The sequence below is a fragment of the Microcaecilia unicolor genome, chromosome 2, assembly GCF_901765095.1.
Source record: "Microcaecilia unicolor chromosome 2, aMicUni1.1, whole genome shotgun sequence".
In the NCBI taxonomy this organism is placed as follows: domain Eukaryota; kingdom Metazoa; phylum Chordata; class Amphibia; order Gymnophiona; family Siphonopidae; genus Microcaecilia; species Microcaecilia unicolor.
Window position 1 is genome coordinate 323,901,383 of NC_044032.1, and position 22,035 is coordinate 323,923,417.

General features: G+C 47.9%; 1 protein-coding gene across 1 annotated transcript in view; it reads left to right on the forward strand.

The window, feature by feature from the left end:
- TBC1D2 (TBC1 domain family member 2) overlaps nucleotides 1–22,035 on the forward strand; it is a 692,224-nt gene that overhangs the window by 177,730 nt on the left and 492,459 nt on the right. The window contains 1 exon segment of the mRNA XM_030194342.1: nucleotides 3,776–3,905. Within this exon segment, the coding sequence (XP_030050202.1) occupies nucleotides 3,776–3,905 (130 nt within the window).

Below are 22,035 nucleotides of genomic sequence, written 5' to 3' on the forward strand. Positions count from 1 at the left end.
GTTGCACTTATGACTGTTCCTTATATTTCCTGTACCTGGATGTCCGCAACTACATGTGGATCAACCAAGTACGTCAGAGAAGTCCAAAGTATAATAAAAGTAATAAGGACTTCTTTCTCATAGAACCGGCGAAGGTCGTTGATATGACAAATTGGGCAAATACAGTGAATGTTTTAGGGACGTCCTTTCGCGGTTCTGGAAGATGGGCATCCTTTTTACTATACTTTGGGCGTCCCTGATTTGGGCGTTTCGCACTGTGATAATGGAATGTCTAAGTATGTCCATACTATTTTTCGATTATACCTACCTGATTTTGGACAACTTCGCAAGGATACGCAAATTCATACTTGGATGACCTTTCGATTATGCCCCTCATAGTAACATAGTAGATGACTGCAGAGAAAGACCTGTATGGTCTTTTTCTTTCTGAAACTAGCTTCTTAAGCATATCAGTATTCTTTCATTGGGAGTTATGCGCTTAGTGCACATTATCCCGGTGCTTAACTTTAGTTGAACGGTTGAGAATTACTCCCTAAGGGCATAGGAGCCAACTTTTCAAAATGATTGGGGGTGCTGAAAATTTATTTTTTGTTTTTTTTTAACAGGTGGTGCATTCCCACCTTCCCCTCCTCTCCCCCCCTCCATTCTTGTCCAGCAATTCTCCTCTCTCCCCTGCCCTCTCCTCCATCCATGTCCAACAAGTCTCATCTCTCCCCTGCCCTCCCTTCCATGTCCAACGATTTCTTCTCCCTCCCGTCCATGTCCAGTAACTCGTCCCAAACACCACCTGCCCCTTTTCATCCCCCCTCTCCTCCGAGTTCCAGGCCTCCCTCCCTCTCTGAGTACCAGGCCCCCTCCCTCCCTCTCCGAGTTCCAGGCCTCCCTCTCCGACTCGAGTGCCAGTCCCAACCCCAGCCCGACCTTTTCTCCCACAACAGTCCTCCGCCCTCACTTTCCTGCGTGCCGCCCAGAATTCATCTTACCACGGGGTCCCATCAGTAGCAGTGAAAGGCGAGCAGGCTCGGCGCTTCAGCCCTTCCTTCTCTCTCAGCTCTGGTCCCGTCCTTATTTTCTGTTTCCGCAAGGGCTGGACCAGAGCTGAGAGAGAAGGGAAGTCTTAAACGCCGAGCCTGCTCGCCTTTCACTGCTGCCGCCGGGACCACGAGGTAAGATGAATTCTGGGCGGTAGAAGGCGAAGGCGGAAGACTGTTGAGGGAGAAGAGGGCGGGCACCGGGCAGGTCAGGCTGGCTGGGAAGAGAACTTCCGACTTCCGGTCAAAATATTGGGGGTGCTCGAGCACCGACAGCACCCACGGAGTCGGTGCCTTTGCCTAAGGGTATTTTTCACTGCATTGAGGAATGGCAGTTTTCAGATAGCCTGTTAATGCAGGTCAGATCTCTCTGAAAATTACCTTCACTGGGGATAATTTTATAATGGCTTTTACTCATGTAATGCCTGTTAGTAAATGATCCTCTTATTGAAGTGCTAAGGTCACTTAATATACATGATGGTGGAGTCTTCTCTGACATTTTATTTATTTACTAGGAAAAAAGGCCCATTTCTGAAACCAATGAAACGGGCGCTAGCAAGGTTTTCCTCGGAGTGTGTATGTTTTCGAGAGTGTGAGAGTGACTGTGTGAGAGAGAGAGAGTGAATGTGCGAGTGTGTGTGTGTGACAGAGAGAGAGTGAGACTGAGTGCGAGTGTGTCTGTGAGAGAGAGAGTGTGTGTGAGAATGAGAGTGTGTGCCATTGGTTCCCCCCTCCCTCCCTTCCTCCCAGTTCCAGTGTCCCCCTCCCTCTCTCCGAGTTCCAGGGTCATCCCCTCCCTCCGTTCCAGTGTCGTCGTCCCCCTCCCTCCCTCCGAACTCCAGGGTCGTCCCCTCCCTCTCTCGCTCCGAGTTTCAGGGTTGTCCCCCCTTCCCTCCCTCCGAGTTCCAGGGTCATTGTCCCTCCGAGTTCCAGGGTTGTCCCCCTCCCTCCGAGTTCCAGGGTCGTCCTCTCCCTCCCTCCCTCCGAGTTCCAGGGTCGTCCTCCCCCTCCCTCCCTTCGAGTTCCAGGGTCGTCCTCCCTCTCCCTCTCTCTGAGTTCCAGGGTTGTCCCCCCTCCCTCCCTCTGAGTTCCAGGGTCGTCCCCCCCTCCCTCTCTCCATCCAAGTTCCAGGGTCGTCCCCCCCCCTCCCTACCTCCCTCCAAGTTCCAGGGTCGTCCCCTCCCTCCCTCCCTTCCTCCCTCCCAGTTCCAGGATCCCCCCCCTCGGAACGCAATATCACATGCATGAGGGTGTCATCGTCTCCCCCTACCTCCAAATTTTAAAAGTCATCTTCACTTACGAAGTCGGGTTTACGGCGGCTGGCAGCAGCGGTAACAGGCGTGCAGGCTTGGCCCTTCTCTCTCTCTCTCTTAGCTCTGGTCCCACCCTCATTTCCTGTTTTCGCAAGGGCGGGACCAGAGCTGAGAGAGAGAGAAGGGTCAAGCCTGCACACCTGTTACACTGCTGCCAGCCGCCGTAAACCCGACTTCAGAAGTGAAGTTGACTTTTAAAATTTGGAGGTAAAGGGCCTGGAACTGGATGGGAGGGAGGGATGAAGGGAGGGACGACGACACCCTCATGCGTGTGACGTCGCGTTCCGTTGCCTGGCAACTCTGCAGCGTTCCCTTCCAGTGATTGGTCTTTACGAACACGGAAGAACGTGACGTCATTTCAGGAGATGGATACAGCAGGAGCACGAATGCTTCAAGTTTTCACTTTCTCAGCTTCAGAACGTTGGAGGTGCCTTTTATTATATAGGATTGGGATTTGTTAACTGCCTTTATGAAGAGAGTCACCCAAGGCGGTTGAGAAATGCAGAGTAGTGTGCATATTGATCCACCTCTTGAACTGTACTTCATGCATCTGGCTGCATAGAGTGTTGACCTTGAGACCTTATTTCCCCAAAAATTGGATAATCCATAAGGTACCACCAGCCCCTGTGTCATTTTGCCACCAACTGCCAAGTGGGCAGCAGGGAGTTCTAGGTACCTTTTGGAGGAGGTTTTCATTTGGCAAGGCTTGGGGCCTCCTGCCAGCTACAGCAAGGGTGCACCACTGCTGGGTGGGCCTGAACTCAGAGTGGGTGGATCCGGCCCCACCAATGGCTATTCCAATAGACTTGGATACTAGCTGTTACCTCCTTTTTTATACAAGAACCCAAGCACAATTCCTTTCTGGTACACCTAAAATTCTGCCAGCCCCAGCTGTGCTGCTTTTTCTTTCTTTTTTTCTTTCTTTTTTTTAAATACTTACCAGTTGCTCATCTTCTCTCCAAACAGAACCAGGCTGAGATCTGGCATCAAATTACCTGAAGGGATATTTTCCCTTCTTCATAATAGTTTATTAAAAACTTGATATACTGCTTATACAACAAGTTGGTAAAAGTGGTTTACAACATAAAATAATAATAATAATAAAAGAGTGAAAAAAGAGCGCTATTAATAACAGGACAGCAAACATTCATTCAAAGGGAGAAAGATGGGGAATGGAAAAGTGGTGTCAATATCTGCAAGATCAGAACATGGCTGTCTTTTTTACTGGAAAGCATTTCCTTAGATATTAGTGATATGTGGAAAAGCTAAATGAAAAAAAAAAAAAGGGTCTTTAACCTCCCCCCCCCCACCCCCACCCCCACACACATATACAGCAAGATCTTACCTTTAAAATGTTAAGTTAACAGCAATGAATAGACATGATATTTTATTCAGAGTTATGATTGTAATCATCTGTGTTTTTATCCCCAGAAAGAGTGGATTTTTTGCCTCCAGTGAAAACCCCAACAGAAGTGATAGGGATGACAGCCTCCTTGCTGGATCCTCAGCAGTCATCTGCCATGCAGAACATCTCCCTGAAACATCCCTTGACGGAAATACAGTAAGAATCCTTGTAGCACAAATTAATTTTATAATAAGTCACACATAGGTGCCCGGTATAAGAGGCTTGGGAGAGCCGCAAGCCCCAAGCGTCTCTCTCTCTCTCTCTCATCCCCACACCCCCGATGCAGCGTCTATCACTCTCACTCCCTGTGGTCCCTCTAATTTGATTTAGATCGCCCATCGCTGACGGTAGCGGCACGCCAACATCGTACTACAGCTTCGGGGCTTCGGCCTGACGGCATTCCTTGTGACGTGCCCCGCTTCCTCTGATGAAACTTCCTGCTTCCGCGAGGGCTGGACGCATCATAAGGAAGGCTGGTCAGAAGAGGCGGGACACGTCACAAGGAATGCCGTCAGGCTGAAGCCCCGAAGCAAGCTGTAGTACAATGTTGGCGTGCCGCTACCGGCAGCGATGAGCTATCTAAATCAAATTAGAGGGACCACAGGGAGGGAGTGAGAGGTATAGACGCTGCATTGGGAGGTGGGGGGATGAGAGAGAGCCTGTCAGTATGAAGCCCCAAAGTTAATCCGTGCTACCAGCGGCGATCTGATCAAATTAGAGGGACTGCAGGGAGGGAACAAGAGGGATAAATGCTGCATTCGGGGGGGGGGGGACGAGGGAGAGGGATATACACTGCATTCTGTAGGGAAAGAGGGAGAGGGATAGATACTGCAATGGGGGGGAGAAACAAGGGAGAATTGCTGGACATGAGTAGATGGAGGTGAGGGCAGAGGAGAGAGGAGAATTGCTGGAGATGGATGGAGGAGAGGGCAGGGGAGAATGGAGAGTTGCTGGAGATGGATGGATGGAGGGGAGGGCAGGGAAGAGAGGAGAATTGCTGGACATGGATGGATGAATGAATGGGGATAGGGGAGAGAGGAAATTTGCTGGATATGGGTGGATAGAGGAGAGGGCAGGGGAGAATGGAGAGTTCCTGGACGTGGATGGAGGGGAGGGCAGGGGAGAGAGGAGAATTGCTGGACATGGATGGAGGGAAGGAAAGACAAAGGAAAGATGCACACGGATGGAGTGGAAAGGAGAGAGGAGAAATGCTGGATATGGATGGAGGGAAGGGAAGACAGGGGAAGTACATGCACATGGATGGAGGGAAGTGGAGTGAGGAGAAATGCTGGATATGGATGGAGGGAAAATTGCTGAATTTAAGGACTGGATTGGAACACTTTGAGGGCAGATGTTGAAACTGGAGAAAGGATATGGACAGGGCTACAGATGGTAGACAGGACGCATAAGGGGACAGAAGAATGGTGGACATGGTGAGAGAAAAAATATCAAATGGAAAGAAGACACTGCATAAAACAGAAGACACTGGGACCAAAGCTAATAGAAAAACTAAATGCTCAGACAGCAAAGGTAGAAAACATTTTTTTAAATTCAGATTTTATTAATGGGAATATGTCCGCTTTTGGAAATGTGCATCTGGGATATTTTGCATGCAAGTTTCAATGGGATATTGCTGCATGCTGAGTCTGACTTCTTGAGGTAACTTTCCAGTTCAGTATTTTGCCTTCATATCTGTTGTCATGTGTTTTTCATGTGTGATCAAGATGCAGTATTCTGTTAGCGTGTAGTATTTGCAGCCCTTTTTGTTTTGTTTTTTTTTGTTTCACTAGGTTGTGTACTGGTGTTTTAGAGCCAGGTGTAATTATAGTGCTGCCTTTCCACGCATAAGGTTGTAGCTCGTCCTGTCCTTGGAATTAGTGCTGTTATGGTTTGGTAAGGTTATGAGTGCGTTTTTGCACAAGTTTGTGTATAGCGTTTTGCAGTGGAGAGATTGTGTGTTGGCCTTACTGAGGTGGCACCAAAACATCAGAAAGGGTGTAGAGCCTAAATCATGACACACTACCTCTTGAAGGATCTACATATGGTCCTTAATAAAAGGAGCTCATTGTGAACACTATCCACCCTAAAAGGGTGTTTTGTGGCTGTACATGAGAATTGTGATATTATGATCCCTTTTTTCATATTGTTGACGGTCTGCATTTTCCATATGGTGGTATATTGGTGTATTAGGTCTGCCCAGTGTAATATTTGTGGTACAGTAAGATTCTGAGTGTGTTTTTGCACAAAGTTTGCATAGTGTTTTGCAGTTGAACGATTGTGGTTAGTATATGCTTTGAGCAACCACTTTATTCTTTGACATATGATGCATATCTAATATCTAAATTTAATAAAAGGTATTAATTGTGATTATTTTATTTTTACTTTTTTATCTGTGTGTTGTCAGACAGTTATGGATGTAAGCCCCACCCCTGACCCCACCCCTAACTCTGCCCCCTTTAGCCTCCCCAACAAGTTGGGCCACCAACCACCTATGAAGTCACACATGAGCCATTTTGCAAATATTGGTGTGATAACATACTGCTAGTATCACTCTCTACATGTTCAGTTCAATTTCTTGATGCCATAAAATGATTTACAACACATATTGGGAAACACTGTCGCCTCTCATTTTTTCACTATCTTGCGCAGCCGCATGGTTAGGTGGTAGTTTCTAAGTATGATTAAAATGATTTCCTGGCAAGATTCATTTACACAGCTCACAGCTGAATAGTGGTATATATTATTAGGATTTATTTACTATGGGCCCTGTTTACTAAGCTGTGTTATAAGCGCATTAGCATTATTAACGTGCGTTAACCATGTACGTGCGTTAACAGTGTACGCGCCTACAAAATCCTTATAGGCACCTACACATTGTAGGCACATTAAAAATGCTATCGCGCCTTAGTAAACAGGGCCCTATCTTTTTGAAGAAAATTACCCAAGGTGGTGTAAGCAAGAATAAGCCAAACATTACAGCAGTAAACATATTCAGAAAAATACACATTATGGCTACTTACATGTCAACACAATATACATTAAAACATCTTAAATAGCATAGGGTGTAAGCAAAAGTGGAACATATAGACTGATAAGATTGCACATGAAAAAAAAGTGCGAAAAATGATTTTAGCAAGTGCAGAAGTAGATAAGCAAGTCTTGCTACAATATATGCAGCTGATATTAGTCTTTGTATATGTAACTAGATGGTTAGTGCTTCTTCCATTTATTTTCACATGGACGTTTTGTCCGTCTATCACAGTAGTTGTTTAAATCAAGGGCTCTAAACTTTTTTGGTTTCTGCACTCCTTTAGCTTATGAATGAAACCCTCACACTCTCTTTCTAAACCATGTGTCACTAGTGGCTGTTGACAGCTACATATGTCATTGACTGCTGGCTATTTATTTATTTTATGACCTTTTACCCCAGCAGTATTGAATAAAGCTAGTAGTTTTCAACAGCATGGCAGATTCTCTATTTCTTATCTGTGGTGGAAATGCACTGCCCTGAAGGAAGTGTGCTATTAAGCCTTATTTTAAAAGAGCATTTTGTGCTTTTATACCAGTGGCTTAGTTATGTGGGGCCATGGGAGCCTGGGCCCTTCCAAATTTGCTCTGGGTCCCTGGTTTGGCTGGCAGGGGTCCCCAACCCCCGCTAGCTGAAGACTTCGTCTAGCGCTGGTCTCCAGTGCTGCCACATTGCCTGCCCTGCTCTCTCTTCCCCTCACATCCGGCACGCTTCTTTTAGTGAAATTGAGCATGCTCAGTTTCACTAAAAGTCAGGAGAGTCTATGTTAGGGGCATATACTGTATATTCACTAGAAGAATTTGGGTATATAATGTGGGTGCTTTTACAGCACCTAGAGTATACAGGGTAGATGCGAAATTAAACTGATTAGTGATAGCATCAGGGTAAATTCTAAACCGGGGGACATTTTTCATTCCAGTAAAATTAGAAGCAACTCCAGTAAAGCATGTGGCTAAGGTTTCACTAGCAGTAAAAGTACTATGAACACAGAAATCAGAATAATTTAAAGCTGATTGTGCTAATTGAATAAAGGAATTAATATATGAATTTACACCTAGTAAGCAGAAAGTACTTAGGGTTAGAAGGAGAGAAACAAAGAAAGAAATCATCATAACTCAAAATGTAACTTAATTAAAGATTATACAAAAAGAGTAATACCGGTATTCCTTCAAAACAGATCAAGTTTAAATGCTGGATTAGAGTTTAACAGTTCATCCAGTAAATGGAGCAGGTCTTAAATCACACAAATGAGTCCAACTAAAGTCTCCTTCCAGCAATGCAGCTGTAGGTGTCACTGTTTGGATACTATACGGTCCTGTATAGATTGGATCTTGCCACGTTTTATGGGTGAAATTCTTCTTATATACCAGCTGACCAGGCTGATATTTGTAAACAGGATCACCTGTGGCAAAAGTGAATTCACATAACACCGTCAACTGTTGTCTTGCAATCTGCAAGTTGCGAACAAAACAGACAATTTATCAGGTGATAAAATTACATTTGGTGGGTGTGACAAAATAGGCAAAGGCATTAATCGCCCACTGCACAATTCAAAAGGAGTAACCTTAGAAACCTTAAAGATGAGGCTCTTGTGCCATGATCAGCCGTAGCTTCTGTTTCAGCAAACCATTACACCTTTCCACCAATCCATTAGAACTCGGAGAATAAACAGAAACATATCACCAGTCAAAAGACAAGTCTGCTCTTAAGGCTGTCATTAAAGTATTTTTAAAATGTGTCCCATTATCAGTGATAATGTGTTGAGGGACTCCAAAATGAGGCACAAACAGAAAAGTAGCCACTTTCTGAGCAGATTCATGAATACATGGTTCAACCTTGATCCACTGACTAAATCCACATACACACAATAAAATATAACGCTTTCGCTCACATGGTTGAATCATATCAGTAAAATCACAGTGCCATTCTAGATAGGGTCCTGAGGGTTTGGATAAACTGCCAATAGGTATGACAGGACCCCTTTTCACAACATTAGAATTGCAAATCAAACAGTGCTTCACATAATCATCACAAACCTGTTTTAAACCGGAACCCAAATTAATTGTGACAATTTATCATATAGCCCTGCAGAAGTTAAATACTGACCATTGTTATGGAGCTCATGTAATAGTAAATGTAAAGTATCTTTAGGACAACAAGGCAAACCATTCTTCCCAAACCATCCCTGTTGACTGTGTGTGGCACCCAATTGATTCCACCTATTCTGTTCATCTGCAGTAGCAGTGACTTGCATTGCTTGTACAGTAGGAAATGAATTTAGCCATACAGGAGCCTCCCCTGGTGCGTTCAACAAAATATTCCTCTGGAATAACTGTTAGTGAGAGAGCAGCGTCATGAGCTGCAGCATCTGCAATTGCATTTCCTCTAGCTACCCAAGTATCAGTAGTTTTATGGGCAGGATGCCAAACTATAGAAGTAAGCGTCTTGTTATCCGCCCGTTCTGCTAATAATGATAACAAATGTTGCCATAATATCATAGCTTTTAATGGTTCACCATTTGCAGAAATAAATCCTCTTTTATTCCATTTCCTTATATGATCATGCAAAGAATTAACCAGATAGTGAGAGTCTGTCACACAAGTTACTGGCTCTGTGGGTAACGTCTGCTGTAGTACTACAATGATACCACACTCGACCGCAACCTCACTCTCGAGAGCCAAGTAAACTCTGTAAAAAAGAAAATGTTCTATTCAATGTGGAAACTCAAATGAGTAAAACCTTTCTTCCCAAGGGAAACTTTTCGAACCCTAATACAATCAGTGGTCCTAAGCCATGCAGATTATTGCAACGGAACCTATGCGGGATGCAAAGAACAACTCACAAAAAAAACTCCAAACTGCCCAAAATACAGCAGCCAGACTGATACATAGCAAAACATGCTGCGAAAATGCCAAACCCCGAAAATGCCAAACCCCTTCGAGAAAAACTGCATTGGCTCCCAGTCAAAGAAAGGATCATCTTCAAAATCTGCACTTTGGTCCACAAAATTATATATGGTGTAGTCCCAGGATACATGATAGACCTTATAGATCTACCAATAAGAAACAGAACAGATTCATCACGATCATACCTAAACCTACAGTACCCAAATTGTAAAGGACTTAAATACAAAACAACTTACGCATCCGGCTTCTCCTACATAAGCGCACAACTATGGAATGGACTCCCGAAAGCTGTGAAAACAGTCCATGACCACCTGAACTTCAGGAAATCACTAAAAACCAGCCTCTTCAAAAAGGCCTACCCCAATGATCCTACGTAAACCCGTTCATCCAGCAACACAACAAGACCAATGATTGTACTGGGCAATATACAATCTTCATTCCTCCTGACCCTTCACAACCACCTCATTCGATCACTATCAGGCTTATTTTCGAAAGTGATTGCCGGTGATCTTCTGACATAAATCAGGAGATGGCCGGCGATCTCTCAAAAGCGGTGAAATCGGTATAATCGAAATCTGCTTTTTTGACACCTTCGCCGCTTTCCCGTCGCCGCGCTGGTGAAAGTTCAAGGGGGCATGTCGGCGGTGAAGTGAAGGCGGGACCTGAGCGGGCATGGGCGTGGCTACCAGATGGCCAGCTTTCACGGATAATGGAAAAAAAAAAAGCGGCGTTAAGCAGTATTTCGCCGGGTTTACTTGGTCCTTTTATTTTCATGACCAAGCCTCAAAAAGGTGCCCCAACTGACCAGATGACCACCGGAGGGAATGGGGGATGACCTCCCTCTACTCCCCCAGTGGTCACCAACCCCCTCCCACACTAAAAAAATAAAAATAAAAACATTTTTTGCCAGCCTGTATGCCAGCCTTAAATGTCATACCCAGCTCCCTGACAGCAGTATGCAAGTCCCTGGAACAGTTTTTAATGGGTGCAGTGCACTTCAGGCAGGCAGACCCAGGTCCATCCCCCCCTACCTGTTACACTTGTGGTGCTAAGTGTTGAGCCCTCCAAACCCACCCAAAACCCACTGTACCCACATCTAGGTGCCCCCTTCACCCATAAGGGCTATGGTAAAGGGGAGTGGGTTTGGGGGGGATTTGGGGGGCTCAAGGTAAGGGAGCTATGCACCTGGGATCTATTTGTGTATTTTTAAACATGTTTAGAAGTGCCCCCTAGGGTGCCCAGTTGGTGTCCTGACATGTCAAGGGGACCAGTGCACTACAAATGCTGGCTCCTCCCATGACCAAATGCCTTGGATTTCGCCGGGTTTGAGATGGCCGGCATTTTTTCCATTATCGCTGAAAAACAAAACCGGCGATCTGAAACCCGGCGAACTCTGGCATTTGGCCAGGCTAAACCGTATTATCGAAAAAAGATGGCCGGCCATCTTTTTCGATAATACGGTTCCGGCCAGCTGTTGCGCTGCCGCCAAAATACATCACCGGTGAACTATTTCGTTGGTGACATTCGATTATGCCCCTCCACATAACCTTGTATTTATCAACCGACTTGGCGAACGCCTTTGACGGTACTACGTAAGCCACATTGAGCCTGCAAATATGTGGGAAAATGTGGGGTACGAATGTAACAAATAAATAAATACCTGCTAATTCCACCTGCTGAACATTATAGAAATCTGGGAGGCTAAAGGTCTGACAGTTCAAAATCTCATCGTCAGGAGTATATCTGACAATAGCAAAAGCCACAGCTAGCCAGTGGTGTGCTGGAGCCGGTTGTTGAAATGCGTGAGCCGGCTCCCCTCCCTCCCTCCCTCCCTCCCTCCCTCCGGATCCAGTCCCTCACGTCACCGACCTGACTCTTTGAATTCTTCGGGGCAGGCAGTCTTGCCTGCCCACTGCCAGCACTGACTCTCCCCTGCTGACACTGCTGTTCTCGCTTTAAAAATGGCCGCCGAGACTTCCAGAGGCGGCCTCGTGAGAGGGAGGGAGGGAGGAGAGTTCGCCGTACAACTCGGGAGGGGGTGGCAGGGGAGAGAAGGGAGTCGCTGGGCATTTGTGGATGGAGGGGAGAGAAGGGTCGCTGGGTATGGGTGCATGCAGGGCAGGGGAGAGGAGGGTCACTGCTGGACATGGGTGGATGGAGGGCAGGGGAGAGGAGGGTTGCTGGGCATGGGTGCATGCAGGGCAGAGGAGAGGAGGGTCACTGGACATGGGTGGATGGAGGGCAGGGGAGAGGAGGGTCACTGGGTATGGGTGCATGCAGGGCAGGGGAGAGGAGGGTCGCTGGGTGCATGCAGGGCAGGGGGAGAGAAGGGTCACTGGACATGGGTGGATGGAGGGCAGGGGAGAGGAGGGGAGAGAGAAGAAATGCTGGACATGGATGGAAGGGAGGAAGGAGATGAGATGAGGGAAAAGGAAGAGAAAACCCGCACATGGATGAAGAAAATAGGCAGAAGCTGAGGACCAGAAATGAAGAAGAAAGGAGGAAAGGAAAGAAATAAATGGAAAGGAAGCCCTGGAAATGGAGTTAAGAGGACAGATAGCAGCAGAATCGGATACTTGGCCAGCATGATCAGAAAAACAGTCACCAGACAACAAAGGTAGAAAAAAAATCATTTTATTTTCATTATAGTGTTTGGAATATGTTCACTTTGAGAATCAGGTGCTCAACATTAAAAGTTTATATTTATTTACTTATTTATGGCATTTTATTGCACATTAAACATGAATTAGATTGAAACCTGGGATCATTTAAATTTTTTTTCTTGGAGTAATGCATTGCCACCCACCCAGGCTCTCTTCCCGGATATAGCCAGCTCTGCAATTTGGGGGGAGGGGGCGCAGAGGGGGACGGGGGGGGGGGGGCAGAGGGGGACAGGAGAGAGCCTGTTGTTAAACATTTACCAGCACACCACTGCAGCTAGCCCATTGACAGAGCCGTCGATAAACCATACAGGGTGGTCAAACAATATAGTCTTACCAAGATTAACATACCCAGGCAGAGGTAGTTCATGAATACCTCTCAGATGATCAATTTGTGAAGAAAAATCTAATAAATCCTGTAAGAATTTAAAAGGGTTGTTTTTCTGTAAAGGTTCTAATTTCACAGCTATATTTAACAATAAGGCCACACACTTCCCCAATCTTGTACTAGTAAAAGTAAGTCGAGGGTGGGTAAGCAACATTTTTACATCATGTGAAGTATGTAGAGTTATTCTACAACCTGGCAGATGTGCTTATAATTTACCAACTGCTTCTGCAGCAGCTGCCAATCCTTGTTCACCTGAAGTAAATCCTGCTTCTACGGGTGTAAATGTTCCTGAAAAATATGCTAGTGGGATCTCTTTTCCATTCTGAGCAGCAGCCGCAGCCCAGCCTGATACTCCATGATACACATACTGTTGCAGGAATTACCACTATTGTTAGCAGAATCTGTGGTACTTCAAGAGTCAAACACCACACACCAGAATGAGAGAGAAGTCTTCTTTATTTGCCAGCAAACAAAGTAGGACATCAGCACTAGGTCTCTTCTTCTCTTTCTCAGCTCTCTGGACCCTGCTTCTCCTGTCTCAGCTCCTTCTCTTCTTCTGTTGTCTCTCTTCTAACGTAAGCTGCTTCTGCTTTCAGTTATATAGGGTCTTACACCTCTCTAGCCCCCCTTTCTCACCAGATGGTAAAGAATAGATTGATTACCCTGCCTTGAACTAATTATTACTTACACATTACTTAAAAATATCAGTTACATAGGTTTGATATTTCCTAAACTGACCTATGACCTGGGGCCTCTCATGCTAGACAATGGGGCACCTATCTCTTGCATTTTATTATGATCAAATTCTCAGGTTCCCAGCTAACTTCATACTAACTGGGTTCTGGCATTCATTAAGGGGTCAAGGGCCAATCTTACTTAATGGTACACATACATTTATTATTACTTTCAGAAAACCAGTCCTTCACTTAGCTATAATTAATCAAGACTTTCCCTGACCTCTTTCACCTATTAGCTTCCTACACAGAACTCGCTAGGACTGTGGATAATTCAAACCAGATGATGACCTCTTAAAACTGCAGACAAAGCTCCACTTGAAAAGTCAGTCAAAAATGTAACACTGGATTGAAAAGATATTCTACATAGAAATAGAACTTACTAATTACACAGAATAAAACATATTCTAAAATAAGCAGAAATCAGAATTCCTTATAAGACAAAATCTAACTCATCAAGAATATCTATATCTACTCTATCTCCTTCTAACCAGCATTCAATCTAATCCTTTTAAAACTACAGTATGCCTGGCTCGCTGATCCCCTCGAGATTGAATGGCCTCCAGATGTGGTAAATAATTACTTCTCTCTGACCTTTCTAACCTCTTAGTCTAGCAAAACCTAGACTTCTTGAGCAAATTAAAACCAGATGGCGTTCTTCCATCACTTGCAGGACTGAAGAGTTAAACACCAAATTAATCTGATTTCTTTTGCCCAAGCTGCCTCAATACAAATGAATGACATCCTGTAAATCTGCAAAAGGTAATGTAACCCTAAGGGGTTAAAATAATCTTACCTGGGCTCCTCCAGAGGAAAAAAATAAGGGTTCTAAAGTGACATCACTATGGGACAACAGCTGAGCAAGCTGAGTCCTGGTTGTCTTGGCATCAGCTTGCTGTTCAGTTAAAAGTTGGGCGGAGAAGAAGCAGTTGAAGCAGAGGAGGAAGAGGTTTGTGTGCTGCAGTATCACTGGGACTGGCAGAGCATCATAGTCACTAATTGACAGTAAGTGGAGTTTGGAGTGACGGAAAGGAGTTGGAGTGAGAGCCTGAATTCCAGTTTCTTAAGGGCTTGAGGTTATTTTCTGGTTTAGAGTTGAAAATTCGGAGTATTGGGTTCTGAATGTATGAGGGGTAACAGGATAGGGATAGTAGGAGGGAGTGGATGTGATTTAGTGGGGAATTAATCTGGTATCCAGTGTACTTAAAGGTTAAATCAGTGTTAAAGTGCTTGTGTAAGGGAGAGGGATGTAATAGAATGTTATGGGAGCAGGAATGTAGAGGGTGAATGCTGCAGCAGAGAAAGTGTGAATGTGCTTCAGACCTGCTTCTGCAAGAATAGGGTAACAAAGTGAGATTAGGGTTTACAAGCAAGGGTACTTTACTTTTCTTTTGATTAGCTAGAGGCCCCAGTGTTGATCAACTAAATGTGATGTCACATGCAGGGAAACACTATTTTAAGATAAGGAGAAAGGGTATTGCCTCCCATTTATTTTCTTAAGGGAAGGTGTAGGGAGAAGACAAGAATCCTAAGGAGCTGGTGGTTGAAGAGGTTCTGGGCCCCCACGCAAGAAAGGCTTCCCTACGCCAACAAAGAGACTAAGTTCTTCACAGCTAAGTGACATCTGCCTCATTACTAAAAAGGAAGAGAAAGGAAGAAATACTTACCTGGTATTCTGGTTGGGGAACAAATTCCTGTTGCCCAAAGAGTTTGGTTGTGTAAAACAAAATTTATTGACAAAGAATCAAATTCTTGGTGCAGTTACAAAGAAAAGAACAATTGCAGAATGTACTGACAGAAGGGGTTTGCAAAGTTGAGAGGTTGCATAAGAGAAACAAAAACACGTATCTGATGCTAGTTGTATCCTTCAGCTGGTAAGGTGATCCTGTGTAGAAACAAAGAAGCAAATGTTAATAGTCACAGTGTTTATTCTTGAAAAGGTTAAGAGTTGTTAATAAAAACAGAATTGCATTGAAAAATGGAAACATAGAAGCTTAAGTGACTTTTACAATTTTAAGCATAGAGAACAAGCAGTGAAATACCATTTAGTGTATATGTTAAAAATGATTGAAATGTTGGGTTAATAATTTTCTCCGAGGACAAGCAGGCTGCTTGTGCTCACGACTGGGTTGACGTCCACGGCAGCCTCCACCAACCGGAAGAAAACTTCGCGGGCGGTCCCGCACACAGGGCACGCCCACCGCCCATGCGCGGCTGTCTTCCCGCCTGTGCGTGACTGTTCCCGCTCAGTTTTTTTCCATTCTGCGCTGGAGAGAGACGTGTTCCCGTCTCTCTCTTAGTCAGCCCCAGAAACCAGATTGCGGCCTAGCCATTTTCTCTTTTCAAGTACGCGTTTACGTGTTATTTTCTTTAAAAAAAAAAAAACAGCGAAAAAGAGTTTTCCTCGTCGTTTTTAACCGCGAGGGCTCGTCGTTGCGGCCTTGTGGCTGCGTGGTCGTTTCTTCTTTTTCGGGTGTGCTTTTCAACGCCACCATTGACGATTTTGACTTTGCCGACACGATTTTTCCGTTGATGTCCTCGAAGGTCCCAAGCGGATTCAAAAAGTGTGGTCGGTGCGGCCGGCAGATCTCGCAGACCGATACTCACGCTTGGTGTCTCCAGTGCCTCGGCCCGGAGCATAATTCCAATATGTGCACCTTGTGTCTCGGCTTAAGAAAGCGGACGCAGGTGGCGAGGCAAGTTCTGCGGGACCGTCTTTTTGGAACTTACGCCGGCCCTTCGACGTCGACCTCCACGGCATTGGTGTCGACTGCCGGGTCTTCGGTACCAGTACCGATGTCGACGAAGTCGGCGCCGACTCTGACATCGACCCCAGGAGTACAAATACCTTTGGCCCGCCGGCCTGCTGGTGACGGCGGTGGTGAGCGGCCGCGTGGGCAGTCTGGCCCGGCCACTCCCTCTGCTCAGGGCCATCGGGACCGAACCTGTCGGATCCGATACCTCGAGGCCAGGGGGGGGGGTTCCCACCTTCTCCTTGTCTCTGCCGCCGATGACAGGCATCGCAAGAAAGCCAAGAAGCACCGTCATCGGTCGCCCACGGCGCACGGGACTGCCAGCTCCGGTACATCGAGGGACGACTCGACTCCCAGGAAGCGGCAGTGCCGGGAAGAGCGTTCCCCCTCGGTCGAAGAGGTGTCGCTGCGTCAGTCCGCGGGTACCTCGGTGCCGTCTCCTGGACCCGAGCAGCTTCCGGCACTGGCACCCACACCGGCCCCTCTGCCTTTCCCGACAGCGGGCCTTGACGAGTGCCTCCGAGCCATCCTTCCCGGGATCCTGGAAGGGCTGAAGCGCCAGGCTCTGCCGGCACCGGGGGTGCTTGCGCCCCCAGTGCCGTTGATGGAGGCGCCGGTGGGCTCTGGCCCGATGCTGAGGCCTCCGACGCCGCTTGCGGCGCCGGTGTCGACCGCCACGCAGGTGGAGTCCCCGTTGACGTTGATGGAGGAAGCTTCGTCCCCGCCGGCGCAGTAGTTCACCGCTCGACGCCATCATCGAGGACGTGGTTCCTCGCAGTCGAGACGGGCCCGGTTGAGGTCTGAGCTGAGAGAGCTCATGTCCGACAACGAGGAGGAGGCCTCGTGGGGGGAGGAGGAGGACCCCAGATATTTCTCCTCAGAGGAGTCTGTGGGCCTTCCCTCCAACCCCACTCCTTCACTGGAGAGGAAGTTCTCGCCCCCTGAGAGCCTCTCCTTTGCCTCTTTTGTCAGGGATATGTCCATCAGCATTCCCTTTCCCGTGGTCTCTGTGGATGAGCCGAGGGCGGAGATGCTGGAAGTCCTCGACTATCCATCACCACCTAGAGAGTCTTCCACGGTGCCGTTGCACAATGTCCTCAAGGAGACACTGCTTCGGAACTGGTTGAAGCCACTATCTAATCCACCATCCCCAAGAAAGCGGAGTCCCAATACAGGATCCACTCAGACCCAGAGTTGATGAGGCCTCAATTGCCTCATGACTCGACGGTCGTGGACTCTGCTCTCAAGAGGGCACGGAGTTCGAGGGATACCGCCTCGGCACCCCCTGGGCAGGAGTCTCGCACTCTGGACTCGTTTGGGAGGAAGGCCTACCAATCTTCCATGCTCGTGACCCGCATCCAATCATACCAGCTCTACACGAGCATCCACATGCGGAATAATGTGCAGCAACTGGCGGACCTGGTCGACAAGCTCTCTCCGGAGCAGTCCAGGCCTTTTCAGGAGGTGGTCAGGCAGCTGAAGGCGTGCAGAAAGTTCCTGTCCAGGGGTATCTATGACACCTGTGATGTGGCATCTCGAGCTGCGGCCCAAGGTATAGTGATGCGCAGACTCTCATGGCTGCGTGCCTCTGACCTGGACAACCGCACCCAGCAGCGGCTGGCGGATGTCCCTTGCCGGGGTATAACATTTTCGGCAAGAAGGTCGAGCAGTTGGTGGACCAACTACACCAGCGGGAAACTGCTCTCGACAAGCTCTCCCACCAGGCGCCTTCAGCGTCCACCTCTGCAGGTGGACGTTTTTCCCGGGCCCGGCAGGCTGCACCCCTACGCTTACAGCAAACGTAGGTACACCCAGCCAGCCCAAAGGCCTCCTCAGGCACAGGGACAGTCCCAGCGCGCTCGTTCCCATCAACAGCATGCGCCTAAGCAGCCCCCTGCGTCTCCACAGCAAAAGCAGGGGACGGGCTTTTGACTGGATCCATGGGAACATAGCTGCCATCAAAGTATCCGTGCCGGATGGCCTGCCGGTCGGGGGGAGGTTGAAACTTTTTCACCAAAGGTGGCCTCTCGTAACCTCCGACCAGTGGGTTCTCCAAATAGTGCGGTGCGGATACACCCTGAATTTGGTCTCCCCTCCACCAAATTGTCCACCGGGAGCCCAATCCTTCAGCTCCCATCACAAGCAGGTACTTGCAGAGGAACTCTCCGCCCTTCTCATCTCCAATGCAGTCAAGCCCGTGCCACCCGGGCAGGAAGGGCAGGGATTCTATTCCAGGTACTTCCTTGTGGAAAAGAAAACAGGGGGAATGCGCCCCATCCTAGACCTGAGAGGCCTGAACAAATACCTGGTCCGAGAAAAGTTCAGCATGCTTTCCTTGGGCACCCTTCTACCCATGATTCAGGAAGACGATTGGCTATGTTCCCTGGATTTAAAGGACACTTACACTCACATCCCGATACTACCAGCTCACAGACAGTATCTCCGATTCCGTCTGGGGACACGGCACTTCCAGTATTGTGTGCTGCCCTTTGGGCTTGCTTCTGCACCACAGGTGTTCACGAAGTGTCTCGTGGTGGTTGCGGCGTATCTACGCAAGCTGGGGGTGCACGTGTTCCTGTATCTCGACGATTGGCTGGTCAAGAGCACCTCAGAGGCAGGAGCTCTTCGGTCCATGCAGTGCACTATTCACCTTCTGGAGCTGCTAGGGTTTGTGATAAATTACCCGAAGTCCCATCTCCAGCCAGTCCAATCTCTGGAATTCATAGGAGCTCTGCTGAATTCTCAGACGGCTCAGGCCTTTCTTCCCTAGGCGAGGGCGCAGAATCTCCTTTCCCTCGCTTCCCAGACCAGAGCGTCTCAGCAGGTCACAGCTCGGCAGATGTTGAGACTCCTGGCCTCTACTGTCCATGTGACTCCCATGGCTCGTCTTCACATGAGATCTGCTCAATGGACCCTAGCTTCCCAGTGGTGCCAAGCCACCGGGAATCTAGAAGATGTCATCCGCCTGTCCGTCAGTTGCCGCAATTCGCTGCACTGGTGGACAATTCGGACCAATTTGACCCTGGGACGTCCATTCCAAATTCCGCAGCCCACGAAGGTGCTGACGACGGATGCATCTCGCCTGGGGTGGGGAGCTCATGTCGATGGGCTCCACTCCCAGGGGGTGTGTTCCCTCCAGGAACAAGATCTCCACATCAACCTCCTAGAGCTCCGAGCGGTCTGGAACGCACTGAAGGCCTTCAGGGATTGGCTGTCCTACCAAATCATCCAAATTCGGACAGACAATCAGGTTGCAATGTTTTACATCAACAAGCAGGGGGGCACCGGATCTCGCCCCCTGTGTCAGGAAGCCGTCAGGATGTGGCGTTGGGCCTGTCAGTTTGGCATGCTTCTCCAGGCCACATACCTGGCAGGCGTAAACAACAGCCTGGCCGACAGGCTGAGCAGAGTCATGCAACCGCACGAGTGGTCGCTCCATTCCAGAGTGGTACGCAAGATCTTCCGAGAGTGGGGCACCCCCTCGGTGGACCTTTTCGCCTCTCAGACCAATCACAAGCTGCCTCAGTTCTGTTCCAGACTACAGGCCCACGGCAGACTGGCGTCGGATGCCTTTCTCCTCCATTGGGGGAACGGCCTCCTTTATGCATATCCTCCCATACCTTTGGTGGGGAAGACCTTGCTGAAGCTCAAGCAAGACCACGGCACCATGATTCTGATAGCGCCTTTTTGGCCCCGTCAAATCTGGTTCCCTCTACTTCTGGAGTTGTCCTCCGAAGAACCGTGGAGATTGGAGTGTTTTCCGACTCTCATTTCGCAGAACGACGGAGCGCTTCTGCACCCCAACCTTCAATCTCTGGCTCTCACGGCCTGGATGTTGAGGGCGTAGATTTTGCTTCGTTGGGTGTGTCTGAGGGTGTCTCCCGCGTCTTGCTTGCCTCCAGGAAAGATTCCACTAAGAAGAGTTACTTTTTCAAGTGGAGGAGGTTTGTCGTCTGGTGTGAGAACAAGGCCCTAGAACCTCGTTCTTGTCCTGCACAGAACCTGCTTGAGTACCTTCTGCACTTATCAGAGTCTGGTCTCAAGACCAACTCAGTAAGGAACCACCTTAGTGCGATTAGTGCTTACAATTATCATGTAGAGGGTAAAGCCATCTCTGGAGAGCCTTTAGGCATTCGATTCATGAGAGGCTTGCTTTTGTCAAAGCCCCCTGTCAAGCCTCCTGCAGTGTCATGGGATCTCAACGTCGTCCTCACCCAGCTGATGAAACCTCCTTTTGAGCCACTGAATTGATGCCACCTGAAGTACTTGACCTGGAAGGTCATTTTCTTGGTGGCAGTTAATTCAGCTCGTAGAGTCAGTGAGCTTCAAGCCCTGGTAGCCCATGCTCCGTATACAAAATTTCATCATAACAGTGTAGTCCTCCGCACTCACCCTAAGTTCCTGCCAAAGGTGGTGTCAGAATTCCATCTTAACCAGTCAGTTGTCTTGCCAAAATTCTTTCCCAGACCGCATACCCGCCCTGCTGAACGTCAGTTGCACACATTTGACTGCAAGCGAGCGTTGGCCTTCTGTCTGTAGCGGACACAGCCCCACAGACAGTCCGCCCAATTATTTGTTTCTTTTGACCCCAATAGGAAGGGGGTCGCTGTCGAGAAACGCACCATCTCCAATTGGCTAGCAGATTGCATTTCCTTCACTTATGCCCAGGCTGGGCTGGCTCTTGAGGGTCATGTCACGGCTCATAGTGTTAGAGCCATGGCAGCGTCAGTGGCCTACTTGAAGTCAGCCACTATTGAAGAGATTTGCAAGGCTGCGACGTGGTCATCTGTCCACACATTCACATCACATTACTGCCTCCAGCAGGATACCCTACGCGACAGTCGGTTCGGGCAGTCGGTGCTGCAGAATCTGTTTGGGGTTTGAATCCAACTCCACCCTCCAGGACCCGATTTTATTCTGTTCAGGCTGCACTCTCAGTTAGTTGTTCTTCTAGGTCAATTTGTGTTATGCCCTCGCCGTTGCGAGGTTCAATTGACCTGGTTTCTTGTTTTGAGTGAGCCTGAGAGCTAGGGATACCCCAGTCGTGAGAACAAGCAGCCTGCTTTTCCTCGGAAAAAGCGAATGATACATACCTGTAGCAGGTGTTTTCCGAGAACAGCAGGCTGATTGTTCTCACCTACCCTCCCTCCTCCCCTTTGGAGTTGCGTTTTACTCATTCCTTTGCTTGTCATTCAACTGAGCGGAACGGTCGCGCACGGGCGGGAAGATGGCCGCGCATGCGCAGTGGGCGTGCCCTGCGTGCGGGACCGCCCGCGAAGTGTTCTTCCGGTTGGTGGGGGCTCCCATGGACGTCAACCCAGTCGTGAGAACAATCAGCCTGCTGTCCTCGGAGAACACCTGCTATAGGTATGTATCATTCGCTGTCCTAAATAATAAAAAAAAACTTAAAATCAGCTCCATTTCTTTAGTTCTTTTTGTATCCCTTGCCCTGCTCCAGCAGAGGATTCAGAGTTACTGACACGACTACTAATACAGAGTACTCTGATTCATCTGATTCAAACTGCCTGAGATGAGGCAGGGCTTACAGTAACATTCTAGCACAATTGCCACCAAATTCTCAATCAGTTGCACATCAGATTCAGACAATTGTATGTATGTATCACTAGCAGGATTGCCTTTAAGAAACCTTCTTAAAGGGATAGTTTCAGTACTAAAAGCTGGAATCCACAGTCGACAAAAATTCAACAACCGTAATAATTCTGTAAGCTGTTTAATAGTTTTAGGTACTGTAGGTAGAATAACCATAAATAATTCCTATAGGAAAATAACTCCCAACAGATTATTATTTATGCCAAG